Below are 20,031 nucleotides of genomic sequence, written 5' to 3'. Positions count from 1 at the left end.
TGAAGTATTCCAAAGTGACTAAGGGAAACAGCATCAAACAATGGTGTCGTTTCTTTTATGTTCTTGGTATTCACTTCCACATCAGGCTTTATAGAGATAAAAAGAAAAAGAAAGATTAAAAAGTTACATCAAAATTCGGGTGGATATCAATGTATCATTACTTTCTTTTACTGGGCACTTGATTAAACAGATTAAAAATTCTATATGGTCCCTCAATAGAACTTGTTATGACTGTGTCTTAGAGACATGATAAATCCATTAAGATGTCCTAAACAAATCGGGTTCAGCCGGATCTACCTTTATCCCTTACTATAGTAAGTTTTAGGGGACTTGAACAAGAGTGAACACGTGATTAGCAGATCAAGTTTGATAAAGAAGAATTATAATTTCTTATGTATACATTTGATGTCGCTTTATTAATTAATATTAATTAAAATGGGGCTCATAAAATAGCTGGGTTTATTCGTATTCACCACTATAGCACTAATTTAAGGAAGTATCTAGTGCGAAACTGAATAATGTCAGGTACCACTACCACGACAACCACCACTACAATACACGATGCACCCCAATCTGTCTCTTTACTGGTCTTCTGATATTTTCCTATTTCCTAGAATACATTAACTTAGATAATTAATGTTGTAGAGAAAATTGGACCGAGTCAACAAGACGGGATGTTTAATATCCAATCCATTCCGATTACCAACTGTGATTCATACTAAATGTCTACACAATGCTTGAAGTCATGATGCTGTGGTATTGTCTGAGATAAATATCTCTTCATAGACTTGTTTTCAAAGCATAATATACATCAGAGCAACATTGCTACAGTGATTCTTGATAGATGTGTTTCGTGTTTCTAAAGGTTTATCAATGTAAGGCAACTGATCACTACCTGCTTCAATGGAATTTGCCTCATGATGTATAGGAAACAGTGTATAAAACGTTCACTGTATTACGGAAGCTTTCAGGGCTGGAGATTTTATCTCACACAATTCCACAGCACCACGTCTTCTAACAGTGTATATACATTTCATATGATACGTGGCTGGTAACTTTGATTTAATGTTTTTAGCTGTGTGTACCGAGGTTTTTCTTCGGCAAGACAATCCAATATCTATTAAAGGGAACATCATTGAATAGTAAGAGTTCAAATGGAATTGTAAAGTTATTCAATACAATAGTTAGAATAGTTAGAATGTGTAGCAATTGATAGTGATATTGTGAAGTAGAGTTTGAAGTTGATATTGTAAGTATTGATTATTGACCAGGAACTCTTAGAAAGACTATTGTACTGCAGATTGAAATCAAGACTGTATAGAGTGTACATTACATACGTGCATGTATATATATATATGTGTATATCTGTGTATATATGTATGTATATATATGTGTGTGTGTGTGTGTGTGCGTGTGTGTATACGTATGTATATATACACACACACATACATATATATACGGCAAGAAATAATTTTTGTCTCTTTTTATGGAGACAAAAGACTTTATAAGACTGCAAAAAGAAGCGTTCAAATGTAATTGAGGCCAAAAAACATTGATCAAAGACCAAACATCAAATTCGAGTCAACGACTTTATATACAACACCAAACCTCCAAAAACTTTTGATCATATATAAATATTACTATGGCTCTTAAACGTATAAAGTATAAAAAAAAACACAGGAGGTAAAAAATATTTATGCGAATAAAAAACAAATATATAGAACGGCCTATCAAAAAGGTATACAATCGACTAAAAATTCTAAAGCGTGTCATGCGACTAAAAATCTAAATAAAATATCAATCGACTAAAAAGATTTTTTTTTACTCCCCTCAAACAAAAAAGTACGTCAAAAAAGTTCATTTCGTAATAAAAAACCATAAGTTTCTTTTTTCTACTTTCTGAAAGTATATAGAAGTTATATTAGATGTGGTAAATAATATTTAGTTTTAAAGGGTCTTCCTGTCATACGTTTTTTGTTTTTTTTTCTTTCTTTCTTTTCCCCACATATTTTGTATTGTCCCCTCTGTGTGGCCCCTTGTGGGTAATAAAAGTATAAATTTGTCGAGTTTCTTTTGGCTGTTTAATGTGAGTTATATTTTGCTGTTTTACTTTGCTAGGCTACACTCGGCAACCCTGTCATAAAATGGAAGAAATACTACTTCTGCCCACATACAAAAAGCCCCAGGAAGGGCCCCCAAGAAAGAGCAGTGAGTAAGGGGACAGTCGTGATACCAGCAACAACAGAAGAAAAGGAAGATAATGGAATGAACAACGAATGAGAAATGGCAGGGAAAAGAAGGAACCCCGTACTTCCCCTCCCCCGGCCAAGGAAAAAAGTAATTACGTAATGTTAGATGAGGAATCAAATGAGGAAGTTTGCAATGAATTGAGTGCGTGGGAAGATACAGTTGCAGCAGGTACAAGTTCCTACACCAATATACAAAGGTGGTATAATTGCTTGCTGATAATCAAGGAGCAATTAGGAAAAATAATGGAATGCAAGGATGTATATCAATACTGGAAGATAAAAATGGACATAAGTCAGTCATCATGCTACTTAGACTATATGGACATTCTAAGGAAACAAAAGATTGACATTTTTGCAGGATCTCAGATCGAAGAAAGGTATAAATGAAGCCACTCAGAGGTGGGAACGAAAAGCTGAATTACAGTTTTCATATTCATCTTGCTGTCGTTCGTTTTCCGTTTTTTTTTCTCTCATTTCTTGTCCCTATGTGCTTTGTTTGTCTCCTCTTTGTTGGCCCCTCATGGGTAATAAAAAGTCAAATTTCGGATGAGAGGGGTCATTGCCGAGATGCTCTTTAACTCGTAATCGAACCACAACAATGAACTCCTGAAATGGCCCTTGATGTGTTTGAATTGATTTTGTGGAACTCTTTTTGCTCTTGGACTCCATCCTGCCATGCTTTTTACGAAATTAATTTTTTTGACGTACTTTTTTGTTTGAGGGGAGTAAAAAAAAAAACTATTTTTAGTCGATTGATATTTTAATTTAGATTTTTAGTCGCATGACACACTTTAGAATTTTTAGTCGATTGTATACCTTTTTGATAGGCCGTTCTATATAATTGTTTTTTATTCGCATCATGGTTGGCTTGGCTGTCGTCTGTTGTTCGAACTGGAACATGGCTGAGTAGCTCTGTGGTCTCCGACTAGACCTTAGAAGGTCTAAAGCCGAAAGACGATGAATTGTGAAAATACTAGCTTATTTAAGGAGTGAAGATGGCTCAATTGAAAGATCCTATCCAAAGGCCGTGATTGGTCAGTTTACACACTGGTGCGAAATAAGTAGAGAGACAGACCGCACTAGATGCTAACCAATCAGATCAGTGGACACAACAGGGTTAAACTATCCAAAGATGGTTGTAATCTCAAACGAGATCATTTCTAATGTTTTTCGCAAACAGTGAGGATATCAATATTGCTACAATATCATACAAAAGCAACAACAAACTATGTCAGGAAGTAGATGGCCCTTTCAAGGCCAGATTGAATAATCACAGGTGCGTTTTAAGAACCGAAAACAGACACAATATTGCAATATTGGCCAACTATATATGTTGATTAAAACAGGAAGCAATGCCATAGAAAATCAAGTAGACGTTGCTGGAAGGACCCACACTATATCTCAATGGTAAGTAAAAGATTCAGACCCTTCTTTGCAGAGAGGAAAATCATTTGATAGATTTTTACATTGGAAGGAGAGAGAGAGAGAGAGAGAGAGAGAGAGAGAGAGAGAGAGAGAAATGAGTATCTTGCTATAGACGAGATCTATGGCTACCCCCAACAGGGTAAGGAGACAGAATAGCGGAGATGTGATGCTATAGTGTTTCTTCAAGGTCCAAGAAAGTGAATAGAGAGTAGAGGCATACGATCAAGGGTAACTAGGTCGGTAGGTTGACGAGAGTGCGAAGGGCGAATGACAGACATTAGAAATGAGAATATAGATGAATGTGGTGACTGACGAACATGGATGAAGGTGTGAAGAATGGTGAGTCTGAGTTTGAGAGGGAATTAAAAAGACATAGGAGAAGATCAGAGAGGAGGAGGAGGAGGAGGAGGACATGATAGGAGGAGGCAGGACATAAGTGGAGGTTAGAACGCAACCGTATGGTAAAACTACAGAGATGAAAAATAGGGAGATGTGAAATGTGGAAGAGAGAGAGAGAGGAGCAGAGTGGCAGATGCTGATGTTAGTGTTACATATGGGTAGATATAGTGATGGCAGATATGAGAAGGTATTGCAAAGAGGAGGAGGCTGAGAGATAATGTTGGAAATGCGAGATAAATAACAAAGAGAATGGTTTCCTGGAAAGAGATTTCTGGCAGAGAAAAATGGAGAGGGAATACGTGTCGTTATTCTCTCTTGTAATTATAGCAACTGAGGAAATAGTAGGGTAGTTAGAGGGTGGGGAGAGAGGGAAGTTGTGTACGAAGTTGCAAGTAAGGTTTGACCGATGTAGGGGCATAGACATCAACCATATGTTTTTAGAACCCCATTTTTGCTAAGATAGATGGATCTTCTTGAGGACAGTGGATTGCTCGTCATTTCAGTCATTTGTCATCTCTCCTATGAGGTTCATCAGCTAGAGTTCGGTCCATGTCTCCCTCCACTTCCCTCATTCACTATGTCCATCCACATTTAGTGACTGACGCTTCTTTCTATAGCTGTCTTCATCCATATGAACCACATGACCAAGCTACTACGATCTTCTCTCTTGCACACTACATCTGAATTCCCTTTTTCTTAATTCTCTAAATTGTTCTTTGTTGTATGGTTTTGGTTGTATGATGGTTTCTTTTCTTTCAAGCCTTTGCTTGTCCTCTGCAGCCATAGCCCATGTTTCACCATCGTGAAACATATCTTTTTGTGCACAGGCCTCATACAATCTAATTTTTATTCAGAGGCAGAGGCCCTTTCTAATGAACAGTAGTAATAAATCTCTGAACTTTTTCAGTTAGTTGAAATTCTAGCTCTTATACTTTCAGAACATACTCCTCCACTGCTAATTTGGTCCCTTAGGTTATGGAAACGATCTACTATTTCTAAGGAAACCCATATGAACTGCTACCTGCACGCTAAAGTTGTCACTGTACTCATCGTTAACTCACATCTTACAGGCAGCACCCAGGTACATGATTTGGACAGCTCCCACCAACCATTCCTTTGTCCGCAACTTTCCTAGTGACCACCCACCCGACCAAGCAGCAGGGAAATCAGTCGAAGGCCTTCTGTAAGGTGATGTAAGTCAATTTCAATGGTGTAGTTTTAGCTAAACACCCCTTCTGAAGTTTCCTTGTGTGTGTGTGAGAGAGAGAGAGAGAGAGAGTGAGTGAGAGAGAGAGTGAGTGAGAGAGAGAGTGAGTGAGAGAGAGAGGGAGAGAGAGAGAGAGAGAAAGAAAGAAAGAAAGTAAGAAAGAGAAATAGAGAGAGAGAGACTGGCTGTCTTATTAATTGAGCGATAGCAATTTCTGTAAATTTCCAGATCTGGTAGACCAAACTGATACCTCCAGAACTTTCGTCTAACGCATTTCTTTTATGCATTGTAGCAGTTGACTATTATGCTGCTACACCAGTCATTGGGTACAACTCCTTCATGGACAACATGATTAACTATTCTATGGCTAGGCCATGCACTCCTCCAAATATTTAGTAGTAATTCCCGGAAGACCAGGGGATTTCCATGTCCTTATATATTTAATTGCTTTATCTATTATACAACTGTTAACTAGGATAGCTAGTCTCTCTGATGAATATTGAATACTCTCTTTCTTCCCTACATTCTCCATGTTTAATAGCCTTTCATAGTAGCACTTCCATGCCTCTTTCTTTTCAGAATCACTAAATGCAAATGAACCATCATCCATCCGTACGCACTTCTCTCCTACAGCATCTCCATTTTCTCTCGTGCACAGATTTGCAATTTGGAGCATCGTATGCCTCTGCTTTTCATGTTGTAAAACGTTGGCAAACGCCTTCTTTTAGCTTCTCACCTTGTTAAATATATATGTTGTTTAACTTCTCTTTTAGCTTCTCTGGTATTATTATTTGTTTCCCCTATTTTTCAAAGGTAGCTTCTTTGCTTTTATGACTTTGTCTACTTCACTGCTCCCCTACGATATAACCTTGGCCCCATTGGAACAAATTTGGATTGCATCCCTCCACCCCAGTAACTTTTCCCCGTGAGTACTTCAAAGTGTGGATGTTATATGTTTCTCGACCTTTTTTATCAACTGTTTTGATTACGGATCCTCGAAATCCAACTGCTTGATGAATCTTTAAACATCCATATTTTCTTCTTCCAGACTGGCTTGCATCTTAAAGTTCTTTTAATTGCAAGTCTGAAGTTGCTAGCTGCTAATCGATGTTGACTAGAAATTCCTCCCCTAAGGAAGGACTTTGCATTTAAAGCCATCTGTCAATAAAATGTTTTATGTGAAAACGTAGTCAATCTGGTATCATTAGCTTGATAGGTGATTAGGTGTCTGGTTGTTTCCTGAAGATAGTGCTGCAGATCATCAGGTCATTTGCATCCCAGAACTCCAAGAGTTTTATCCCACCTCACCTCGAGAACCAAACCCATAACCATAGAATCTACCCCTATATATCTATTGAAGTCACCAGTCATGAAGAAAGAGGCAGGGTCTTTTGTCATGGAGATTGTCTACTATACCTCATAAAAATGAGATAATAGTCACTTCTGTATTTTCCAAGATTAATTTGAGATTAATTATCCTATCAAATACTCTGACGACATTGATCCTTCATTTATACTTTTCTCTGTTAAAATCGTGGCCATTCTCCAATCGAATTACTATTGTCTTTCCAGAGGATATGATGTCTCTTCAACGTCTGTTCAGAAGATTTGATGTATACAAGGTTCCCCTCCATTTTACCTCTTGTACACAACACACATCCACACACTCTGTTTTAACATTTCAAACATTTTACCAGATATAAAATTCAATGTGTCGACATTGACTGTGGTTGCCCTAAAGATTTGGACAGGTCAGAAAGAATGAGCTGGGATTAGGTGGATAGATTTCGGCAAATGAAAACAAGGTTAGCAGATGTTTGTCTTGATATATGCTCATATGTTTGATATATTCAGTAAGACATGGTTAATGTATTATATATAAACGCACACACTCACACATATATATTTTATTTTTGGTTTTATTTTATCTAGTTTCAGCTCATGAGCTGTGGCCATGTTGGGGCACCGCCATATATATATATACATACACACACACAAAATTATTACGTTCACTTGCCCATGCTCAAATGAAAAAGTGAACGTAATGTTTTCTGTATGTATGTATGTATGTATGTATGTATGTATGTATGTATGTATGTATGTATGTATGTGTGCGTGTGTGTGTATGATGTACGTGTATACACACGCACGCACATATATATATATTTATATATATATATATTATATATATATATATACATACATACATACATACATACATACATACATACATACATACATACATATTCTGTGTGTATATGTACGAGGGGCGTTTAATAAGTAATGCCCCTGACCCACTTCCCATAACAGTAGAGCAAAGAAACTTGGCACAGTTATTAGTCTTTTTCTATATAGGAACTATCCAGAGTTACACATTTCTCCAATTGTTTGATGCAGCTCTGGAGACTGTTTTTTTAGAAGACCCCAGCTTGGTGCTCCAACCACGACGTGACTTCAGAAATCAAGGCTGCATCATCTGGGAAACACTTTCCTTTCAAAAACAACTTCATGGCTGGGAAGAGGCGAAAATCAGAGGGTGGAAGGAGTTCATAGCCGCACGCCTGTGCTTCTGATCTGGCGACACGTGAGTTGTGGACCGGAGCGTTGTCCTGCAGGAGGAGGATGCCTTTGCTGATCTCGCCCCGCCTCTTGATTTTGAGAGCTTCTCTTAATTTCCTCAAAAGTGAAGCATAATAGGCTCCTGTAATTGTGGTACCCTTTGCCAGGAAATCTGTCATCACTACTCCGTCGTGGTCGCAGAAGACTGTGAGCATGAACTTGCCAGCGGAGGACTGTACCCTTGCCTTCTTTGAAGGAGGTGAGTCACGGTGCTTCCACTGCATTGACTGGGCTTTGGTCTCTGGATCATAGTGATAGACCCAGGTTTCATCCTGTGTAATCAGTCTTTTGAAAAATTTTGACTCATCTACTTGGCACATCTTCAAATTCATCATCGAGCACTCGACGCGTTTTTGCTTCTGGAAGACACCTTTTGCATATGCAAATGGTCATGAATGATAGTTTTCACAGACCCGGTACTAATCGTGACCTGATGGACTATTTGGCGAATTGTTATGTGTCGATCTTCCAAAATGGCAGCCTCAAATTGACGGACAGATGCCTCATCAATGGAAGAAGTGTGGCGACCAAATCTGGGAGCTGTTTCCACGGAGTTCCGACCATATTTGAATTCACGATGCCAGCGTTTTACAAGGCCATATGATGGGGCATCATCACCATAAGTTACTTTCATTTCATCAAAAGTCTCCCATGGTGTGCGTCCTTTCAAATACAAAAACCGGATCACTGCTCGAAACTCAACAGGCTCCATTTCACACTTGACTCATTTCAAACACCTGTAAATTAGAAACCACAATTAGTTCAGAGCTGTAATTTGTCGCTTAATCTATAGAGATATAAATAATTGCACATGCAAAATTTCAGCTAGATCAAACAACTGCAAGTGGTTCAGAGGCATTACTTATTGAACGTGCCTCGTATGTATGTATGTATGTATGTATGTATGTATGTATGTATATATATATATATATATATATGTATATATATATATATATATATATATATATATTATATATATATATATATATATATGTGCGTGCGTGTGTATACACGTACATCATACACACACACACACACATACATACATACATACATACATACATACATACATACATACATACATACATACATAGAGAAAACATTACGTTCACTTTTCCATGCTCGCATGGATCAGACAGAGTCTGTTTTACAGATTCTCTCTGGCAGGGTGCCCTCTCTGTCACCAACCGTCACCTATTTCCAAGCAAGGTAATCTTTTCCGACAGCTTAACATGTTTTTCGCTGAAGACAGGAAATGAACAACTTCTCATGTGTTACGGTGATGTTCGTTTACAACTCGCATGTTGTGTTTAGGCAAGGTTGAGTACAAACACACACATGTATGTACATACAACCACATATATAAATAAACATAAAATAATGTGATGTCTATGGGTTAATTTAATTAAGCCGTTGTATATATGTTGTATCATGTGACCAATGGAGTTGCTTTTGTTAGTGGTGGTTGTCAGCTGGAGTGTCATCACTACGAATACCATCCTAAGATACCATGTTCCTCCACAAATCCAAGACCTGCAACTTAAAGGTGAAGGTACAATTGATTAAATCTACCCCCAGTATAAATATTGAACAGATCAATAAATACTAGAGAGTGTATATAGTATGTATGTGTTAACTAACCTGGGAAAGAAGGAAGGCCACGACATCGTAACGTTGACTGAAAGTTATAAAAAGAGGCAAGAAAAATATAAGAAATACCACCAATTATAGAGATTAATAATTAATAATTATTAGGATATAATTTAATGGAAACAAAAGTAATTAGGTCATTATAGCCTAATTACACCAATGGTTATTTAGACATAAATGCATACATGCATGCATGCATGCATACATACATACACACACACACACACATACATACATAGACGCACGCACGTACACACATACATACATACACGCACACACATACATACATACATAAATACACACATACATACATACACACATACATACATACATACATATATACACACATACATACATTCATACATACATACATACATACACACATACCTACATACATACATGCATACATACATACTTACATACATACATTCATATACATACAACACATACCTACATACATCATACATACATACCTACATACATACATACATACATACATACATACCTACATACATACATACATCATACATACATACATACATCACATACATACATCATACCTACATACATACATTCACATACATACATACACACATACCTACAACCCATACATACCTACATAATACCTACATACATACATACTACATACCAACATACATTCATACATACATACTACACACATACCTACATACATACATACATTCTTACATACATACATACATACCTACATACATACATTCATACCTACATACATACACACACGTACATACCTACATACATACCTACATACATACATTCATACTACATATATACACACATACCTACATACATACATACATACATACATACATACATACATACTTACATACATACACACAGACATACACACATACATACATACATACATACATACATTCATACATACATACACACATACCTACATACACACATACATACCTACATACATACCTACATACCTACATACCTACATACATACATACATACATACATACTTACATACACACAACAACATACAAACATACATACATACAATACATACAAACTACATACATACATACATACATACATACATACATACATTCATACATACATTACATACATACACATACATACATACATACAACATACAACACACACATACATACATACCTATATACATACATTCATACATACCTACATATATACATACATACTTTCATACATACCTACATACATACATACCTACATACACACCACATACATAGACACACACATAAACACATACATACATACCTACATACATACACACACATACATACATACAAACATACATACCTACATACATACATTCATACATACATACATACATACATACATACATTCATACATACATTACATACATACATACACACATACATACATACATACATACATACGTACATACATACCTACATACATACATACATACACACATACATACATACATACATACAAACATACATACACACACATACATACATACATACATACATACATACATACACACACATACATACATACATACATACAATGAATATACATTCTACACAGTAGAAGAAATATATATTTTTTCATGACCACGATTCAACTGTAATACCAGCAGATGGGATTCTAAGACCAGAATCCAATTCGATTTAAAAAGCAAACCTTTTGACCTTCAACTGAATATTAACGCAGGAAGTTTGCATACAGAGCAATGAGTAGTTGGTGCAGTAGAACCAATTGTTGGTCAGTCTTAGGTATTCTGTAGAAAACTTTTTGATAAAAAGGCTTTGGATGTGAATTAATCTCCACTCTTCTTTTGGCTTATGTATGTATATATCCTTTTTCCTTGTAAACCGTTTTTCACATTTTCTTGTTATTATCAAAGAATGTATATATGTATCGTAATAACTGGGACAACCAGAACCTAACACAACAACGCTTTTACATTTTACTTTTGACAATTTCATTCTAAAAAAGTGAAACCGGTCAAGTAAATAAACATCTTTTAAAATTGCATTTTCAAACCTTTCATATATATATATATATATATATATATATATATATTATATATATATATATATACAAATAAGAAAATGGAGGAACAGATTCCTTTCAGTCATCGACTTACAGATAATACCAATTCATATTATTCATTACTGGCATATATTTATTTTTCATGTAGGTTTTTGTATGAATCCACATGGTGGCCTCCAATATTAAGTTGTTTTTATGTATGTTTGTACTTATTTGTACTTTTTTATTTACTGGTACTTGATAATTCATTATAACATATATATATATATATGTGTGCATTTGTGTATGTATATGCACGAGAGTAAGTGTACGTGCATGTGTAGGCGTGCATGTATATCCGTATATATGTGTGTGCATGTATGTATGTATGCGTATGTCTGTATGCATGTATGAATATGTCCATATGTATGTGTGCATTCCTGGGTGTATGTGCTGGCATGTATTTCTATGCATGCGTAAATGTATGAGTGTGCAAGGATGTGTGAGCGCATATATGCGTGCATATATGCGTATGCACATATATGTGTGCGCATGTGTAAGTGTGTGTGACATGTGTGTATGTATGGGCGGTTGTATGTGCGCGCATATATGCGAGCATGTGTGTATGTTTACATATGTGTGGGTGTGTATGGTTATATGTACATAATTTTGTGTATGTATGTATATACTTGTATGTATGTATATACTTGTATGTATATGTATGTACATATGTTTATGTGTGTGTGCGCGCATATGTGTATAGGTCTGTGTGTATATATGCGGATGTATGACCTTGTGTGTATGTGTGGGTATATGTGTGGGTTGATGAATGGATGTATATTGGTATGCATGCAGATGTGTATATACATGTGTCTGAGGAGTGTGTATGTGTGTATATGAATGCGTGTATGCGTTGAGTGTATATATGTGTGTGTGTGCCTAGGTATATATGTTTATATATTTGTATGTATATGTATATAGGTGCAGGTGTGTATATGTGTGTGTGTATATATGTGTGCTGTTGAATGTATGGATGTGTGTGTGTGTGTGGATGGGTATATATATATATATATACTAGCAGCATAGCCTGGCGTTGCCCGGGTATGTAAGAGCCCCTAGTAGGCAACGACTAATCCCAATCTAGTCCTTTCCCTCTAGGGAACGAAGGCGCATGTGTAGGTCGCAATGTCTTCTCTTCACTCGAATACTTCTGTGTATACGATGTTCCTAGCTGTCCCTTTGGGCGAAAACATCATTGCGCCTCCCAACGCGTGAACAGCCCACGTAGAGTTGACCGTGGGCGAAGCACTGTTCGCCCAACTGTAACCCAGCGACTTGTAGCGTTTGGCCTTGGGATTTATTGATGGACATTGCGAAGCAGAGTTTAACAGGAAACTGAGAACGCTTGAAGTGGATTGGTAGGTCAGCACCCGACGGTTGAAGGTGCATGCGTGGAATGAAGACGTCCTCTCCCTTCCCACAACCGGTAAGTATTGTGGCCATTATTAAATGTTGTGGCAAATGTTTCACAACCAGACGTGTGCTGTTGTACTGTTTAGGTGGAACCAAATTCCTGATGAGCATAATGGGTGCACCAGCTTTTAACTTCAGGATGTGTGGCGGCAGGCATGGCGGTTCAAGTGAATTCAGGAATTCAACAGGATAATCGGCAAGCTCGGCGGGGTCTGCTGTCCTATCAAAAGATTTGTAGACGTGGACATCACCAGGAATAGCTTCAAGTAGCTGGATATTGATGGAGTTGAGAGTTAAAAAGGTCGAGTTGCGTCCCCTAGACAGTCTGTGGTTTGTGTTTCTGATTCTCGACCCCATGTCGAATATATCGATTTTTTTCAGAACTGGGGGAACTTTTCAAAATTTTCGCTGCGTTAGTTTTGAATTATGACATTGGGCTATGTGTGTGTCAAGTTTCATCAGAATCGGTTGAAAGCCGTGGTCAGGGTGAGGGTACAACCTGACAGACACACAGACACACAGACACACAGACAGACAAGCTGCCGTTTATATATATATATATATAATATATATATATAATATATATATATATATATGGATGTTGGTGTGCATGTGTGTGTGTATAATGTTTTGTGTGTTTGTGTGAGTGCTGGTAAATGTATGGGGTATATGAATTCTTATATATGTTGCGTGGGTGTATTTATGTGTGTGTGTGTGTCTGTAAGTATATATATAAAGCTTTGCCTCATTATTTTCCAACCTTTGCTGACGTATAATACCCTTTTAGGCCATTTTTTATATATTAGGAATTAGCATAGTTTTCACTTTAAATGGTTTAAAGTAATTACGCTATGAATACTAGTAAAAATATTTGGTTAATAATTCCTTACGGGAGACAAATTAAATCTAATCTCCCACTGCTGTTTCGTCAATACCAGAGAGCGCACACTCTCCTACCCTGATGTAATCTCCAGGGATACAGGCATCCAGCAACAGGACCTCCGTAATATCATGATGGACCGTGAAGTCTGGCGAGGCATAGTCAATTCCATTGTCTCGACCACGGTCGAACAATGATGATGATGATTGCTACGAATTTTCCAAACATTTCTCTATAATCAATTCACATAAGGTTAGGATGGGTTTTTCAAACACAAAAAATCTCTTGCAAATTATATCTTCTCATAATAACAAACTGTTAAATATTAATACATTTACTAATACTAACATTAATTTAGCTAATATTATCCAACCCTCTAGAAATATTAATAACAAGGTTATTGTATCTGAAGTCAATTCCAATAGAATTAAATTTATGTCAAGTAACTCTAAGATTAAAAATTCTATATACCAGTGTATAATCAGTACTCGTAATAAAGTACGATTTTACATTGGAAGCACATCGTTAGAGTTATCTAAAAGAATTTCTATCCATTACTCAACATTTAGGGATAGAAATAAACGTAATAGTACCGGTCTCAGCAAACTGATTTGAGATTTAAAAGACCACAATGAACAATTTCATTTAGAATGGTTGATCCTCTCAATTTCGATACCATATGACAAAGGCAAGGAATTCTGTCTTCTTTGCAATTCTGAGCTATTTTTCATTACTTTTTCTAAAAATACTCTAGTAAACACGGTTATAGAGCGAGCATACAGATGTAAGCATTGGTAAAAACATACATTTAGTGCATATAAGTAGTCTTTATCATTATATATAGTTTAGACTTTAATTTCCTTTATATTTAACATTCACTATTAATATCCCTACTCTTTCTGTTAGCTACTTATGACGTTATATCATATAACGTTTTTTTAAACAATATTAATAGCGTTCTGTCTATCGCTATACAAACCCATCATTTTTTGCTAAAATGTCTTATTGACGAGTTCTTTTTTTTTCACTTTCCTGAGGAGAAGATTGCATTGTTTATACCATTTATTCTTTTGAATAGTATCAGTGGAATTTTCGAAACATGTGTCGAAAGTAAAAATATTTGTTTACACCTGCGTTAACTCCATTTTTTATTCATATTATTCAAAATATTCAACGTAAACACAAAGTTTCTACCTTTATAAACAAGGAGTTACAACACCTTTACTTGTGAGATTTTTGCTGCCCTGGTAACTATTTATTTATTTTTTCCGTGTTAATTGTTAACAAGGTAAAAATACACTCATCTCTCTCTCTCTCTCTCTCTCTCTCTATATATATATATATATATTATATATATATATATATATATATAGATATATATATATAGAGAGAGAGAGGGAGAAAGAGAGTTGAGTAACCACAGCAACAAATATATATATATACAATTTACAACTGTTACATAAGTACAGTGTCTGAAATCTAGGAGTGGAGAAGGGGTAGAGTGATTGTATAGACTCCAGTCTATACAATCACCGGTATTGTATTTTTACTGACTTTGCAAAAATGAAAAGCCGAATGAACCTCAGCAGGATTTGAACTCAAAGTATAAAGGGTCGTAAATACCACAAGGTATTTTGTCCAAAACTAATAAGACATAAAAACAAGAGAGAGGGGGAACAGTTTATTAAACCTGGCATGATTTGAACTTAGAACTTAAAGATAACAAATTAAATATTGCAACGGGATGATTCTGTATTTAGCCCAGGGTCAGAGGAAAGAGGAACATTACAATAGAGAGAGAAAGAGAGAGAGAAAGCGGAAGAAAGATAGAAGGGAATAGAAGAATGACCCATGCTGGAATTATGACAAGAGTGGCTCGATAAAAACATTGAAAAATTAAAAGAAATATATTTGGATAATCCACATCCAATGAGGACTTACTTTAGAACTGCCAGATGTAGAGGTGTGTTGCCCTCTGCATTCGTTAGATTAACATCAGGTTTAGAATTCAGAAGTTGTTGAACAGCTTGTTTATGTCCACTGCGACAGGCCCAGTGTAAAGGTGTGTTTTCATACTTTTTATCTTTCGCATTGACTTTAAGTTCAGGTATTTGAAGTTCTTTAATAATATTTTCGTATCCAAGTCCACAGGCCACATGTAGAGCTGTAACATCGTCTGAATCCACAGCATTGACATCAGCTTTAGTTAATGAAGATTCTGAACAGCTCTTGCTCCACCATAGGAGCTGTTGAACAACTTCAAGATGTCCACTATCACAGGCCCAGTGTAGAGGTGTGTAGTGATATATATCTTTCCTATTGACGTCGGCATCAAACAGCAAGAGTTGTTCAACAATGTCTTTGAATCCCCAACTGCAGGCCCAGTGTAGCGGCGTGTTATTATGTTTATTCTCCAGATTAACATCGGGTTTATACAAGAGAAGTTGTTGAATGACTTCTGTGTTACCCCTGTGACAAGCCAGAAGTAGAGGTGTGTCACCGTTCACGTTTCGTTTATTGATCTGAAAAGCAATAAAGACATGAACAATATCGTCTCGAAAAGAAGATACAAGAATTAAAAACACAGAAAGAGAAAAGTCCCTCTAAACATCACGTGAAATATGTAGATGTTTCCTGTATATGTATGTATGTATGTATGTATGTATGTATGTATGTATGTGTGTGTGTGTGTGTGTGTTTGTATGTATGTATGTATGTATGTATGTATGTATGTGTGTACGTATGTATGTATGTACGTATGTATGTAGGTATGTATGTATGTACGTATGTATGTATGTATGTATGTATGTGTGTGTGTGTATATATATCCTTAAATCCTTAAAGATGTTTCAGCCAGAAAGCTGCGGTCATGCTGGGGCACCACCGTATATTTATATATACATATGTATATAAGTATATTTGAAAGTGCACACATATATATATTGAATATTCTATTGGATATATGCCTATGTCTATAATATATATATATATATATAATATATATATATATATATATATATCATCGTTTAGCGTCCGCTTTCCATGCTATCATGGGTTGGACGGTTCAACTGGGGTCTGGGAAGTCAGAAGGCTGCACCAGGCCTAGTCTGATCTGGCAAAGTTTCTACAGCTGAATGCCCTTCCTAACGCCAACCACTCCGTGATTGGAGTGGGTGCTTTTACGTGCCATATATGTATATATATATATATATATATATATATATATATATACATCCAGTCTCTGTACACAACAAGTGCAAAGACCTGTCTGGGACTGGGGCCTACACACCCCTAAAAGCACCCTTACACTATTTCCAAGACTGCCTGGAGATGATAAGATCTTGCCTCCTGCAATGTAACCCAGGAAATATCAATTACTTCTAGCTTTTCCCCCTGACATGTGATGGAATCTGTTTTGTGTACATCTTCAGTGTTTATTATCCCTGTGCATCTGCCACACACAAAAACTATCGGCTCGGTTATCCTTCCTTTGATATTGTTGTGCAACTTATGTGTCCATAGCTTACGCAGGGTATATCTCATGGAGTTTCTACCTACACCTTTTCTACAGACAGAGCAGGGCTATCTACCTGAAGGAATTTGTGATTTGGTTTTTGTTCGGTTAACCCTAAGGCTCTTTGATTCTAGATCCTGCTTCCACACCCTCAACTTCGTTTCTAGTTCTTGTGACTCAGCTTTTAGAGCAAGGCCATCAGCATAGAAGAATTCCAAGTGGCAGCTTGTCTTGAATTCCTCCGTTATTGCTAATATATATATACATGTATGGTTGTATGTATGTATGTATGTATGTATGTATGTATGTATGTATGTATGTATGTGTGTGTGTGTGTGTGTATGTATGTATGTATGTATGTATGTATGTATGTATGTATGTATGTATGTATGCATGCATGCATGTATGTATGTATGTATGTATGTATGTATGTATGTATGTAGTATGTATGTATGTATGCATGCATCCATGTGTACATGCATGTATGTATGTATGTATCGTCATCATTATTTTTACCATTTAACGTCCGTTTCCCATGCTTGCATGGCAAATCGAGGGCTGAACCAGGCTCCAGTCTTGTTTTGGCATGGTCTGTACGACTGGATACCCTTTCGACCACCACTCAATTTATGGAGTGTGCGGGGAATTTTTTACATAGCATTGGCAAGGGTGCTTTTTGAGTGGTACCGACGTGAGTGCATTTTTATGTGGCATTGAGAGGATACTTTTTCATGGCATAATCGTAGATATATATATATATATATATATATATATATATATATATATATATATATATATATATATATATATTATTTCAATGGAAGCAATACCAGCGGAAAACTAGAGGAACATGACCTATTATCCAATAGAATATTCAATATATATGTGTGCAATTTCATTGGGCATTAATAAATCAATATAAAGTTCCAGATAATGCAGTATTAACACATACAAGTATATGAACTTATAAATATTTAATATTTAAAGATATTTTAAAATATTTTAAAATATTTTTTTAATATTTTAAAAATACGTTGGCATTATAAATATATAAATAAATTATTAGATATACAAATAGATATAAACAATATGTATAAGACGTCGATATGATATAAAATAAAACTCGTAGGTATTTAAAAATATTCAAAAATGTTCATTTAAAATTCCAAAATATTGGACATCCACCGCATTAGCATTGTTTATAAACGATCTTAGGGAAAAGAGTAAAGAATTCAAATTATCTTGGTCCATCTTTGCTCATGCCCCTCCCTTTGGAATCGGATCCACTAGATGTGGATTATGCCTTAGGGAGGCTTACTTTATTTTGAAGAATTACAATCATGCTATGCTAAATAAACTTACTGGTGCAATTCCGGTTTTCACACATAAGATACACTCGACGTTTTTAAAGAAATTTAAAAACAAAAATATAAGAATAAGAGTAATAATAATAATAATAAAAATTCATAATATTAATTCGTAGTAAGGATAATGATGATAATTTAAATTTTAAAATCTAAAATCTAAAATCTGTAACTGAAAATTTAAAATGTAATTGAAAATAATATGATAATCAATGAAGTAAATTAGTATTTTATGTTGGTAAGGATTGAATTAGTATGATTTGAACTAGGATAGCTAACTTCAGATAAACATTGGAATGGAATTAAAAATAAAATAAAAAAGTATTATAATAGAATGGTTTGAACTGAGCTTAACACAGGCCTTTAATTCTTCGAGACGAAGAAAATTGAAGCAGTAGAAATTGAAGAGTTGGAGGAGTGCTTAAGTGGGGTTGAGCAATTAACAACGTTCTACGCAAGAGGTAGACAATACGGCACGGTGGATGTGCGCTTTACGAGTGAGGAGGATGCAAAAAGGCACACCACTGTACCCTTGAGAATGGCTAGGTGTGCACTTTTGCCTACATACTGTGGAAGAAGAGCTGCTAGAGTAAGAATCGATAGAGTACCTCTGGAAATTGGCCTAGATTATAAACTGTATAAAAGAACAGTAAAATGAGCTTTGGGGTCTCGTAAGCCATTCCATTCTATTCATTATAAACATTCATATTTATTCTTCGTTATATGTACCCCATGTTTTGTGTTGTCTGTCTTTGTTATGTCCATTCTTTGTTCAGGTTACCTGCCTATAATAAAGATTAAAGTGAGTTAATATAACTGTTCTATAAAGGGGATCAGTGAATTATCAATAAGACTTTGAAATTGGATAGAATGTAACGAAGTAAGTTGTCCTTTTATGTGTTGCTATCATTGTGACTTGTTGTGAAGCATCCTGATGAGGGGAGTATCTGTCTCATTAAGAATATGAAATTTATATCATATTATCGGACACGTCTCCGAAACGGCCCGTCGATGGAACATTATCTTCGTGTATTAGTACGTCATGTTAATATTGTATAATCTCAAATTCTCCACCAGACTCTGTGTAGTAACTCTTGAATCTTTATTACCTTGTATCTTATCGTGTGAATTATGAAGTCAATAAGTCTTATATTATGTTGATGTTTTATATTTTCATCATCATCATCGTTTAACGTCCGCTTTCCATGCTAGCA

The 20,031-nt window shown here is 35.8% G+C and overlaps 1 protein-coding gene across 1 annotated transcript in view; it reads right to left on the bottom strand.

The window, feature by feature from the left end:
• Window positions 1-2: 2 nt before the first annotated feature.
• Window positions 3-20,031, bottom strand: part of LOC115225962 (serine/threonine-protein phosphatase 6 regulatory ankyrin repeat subunit A-like) — a gene marked incomplete at both ends in the record, with an annotated part of 33,447 nt that continues 13,418 nt past the window's right edge. The window contains 3 exons of the mRNA XM_036514783.1: window positions 3-86; window positions 9,541-9,577; window positions 15,881-16,461. Coding sequence (XP_036370676.1) covers window positions 3-86; window positions 9,541-9,577; window positions 15,881-16,461 — 702 coding nt within the window. The remainder of the gene's footprint in view (window positions 87-9,540; window positions 9,578-15,880; window positions 16,462-20,031) is intronic.

This window comes from Octopus sinensis, linkage group LG29 (genome assembly GCF_006345805.1).
Source record: "Octopus sinensis linkage group LG29, ASM634580v1, whole genome shotgun sequence".
Classification (NCBI taxonomy): Eukaryota; Metazoa; Mollusca; class Cephalopoda; order Octopoda; family Octopodidae; genus Octopus; species Octopus sinensis.
Note: the sequence above shows the minus strand (reverse complement) of the source record. Positions and strands in the feature narration are given on the sequence as shown.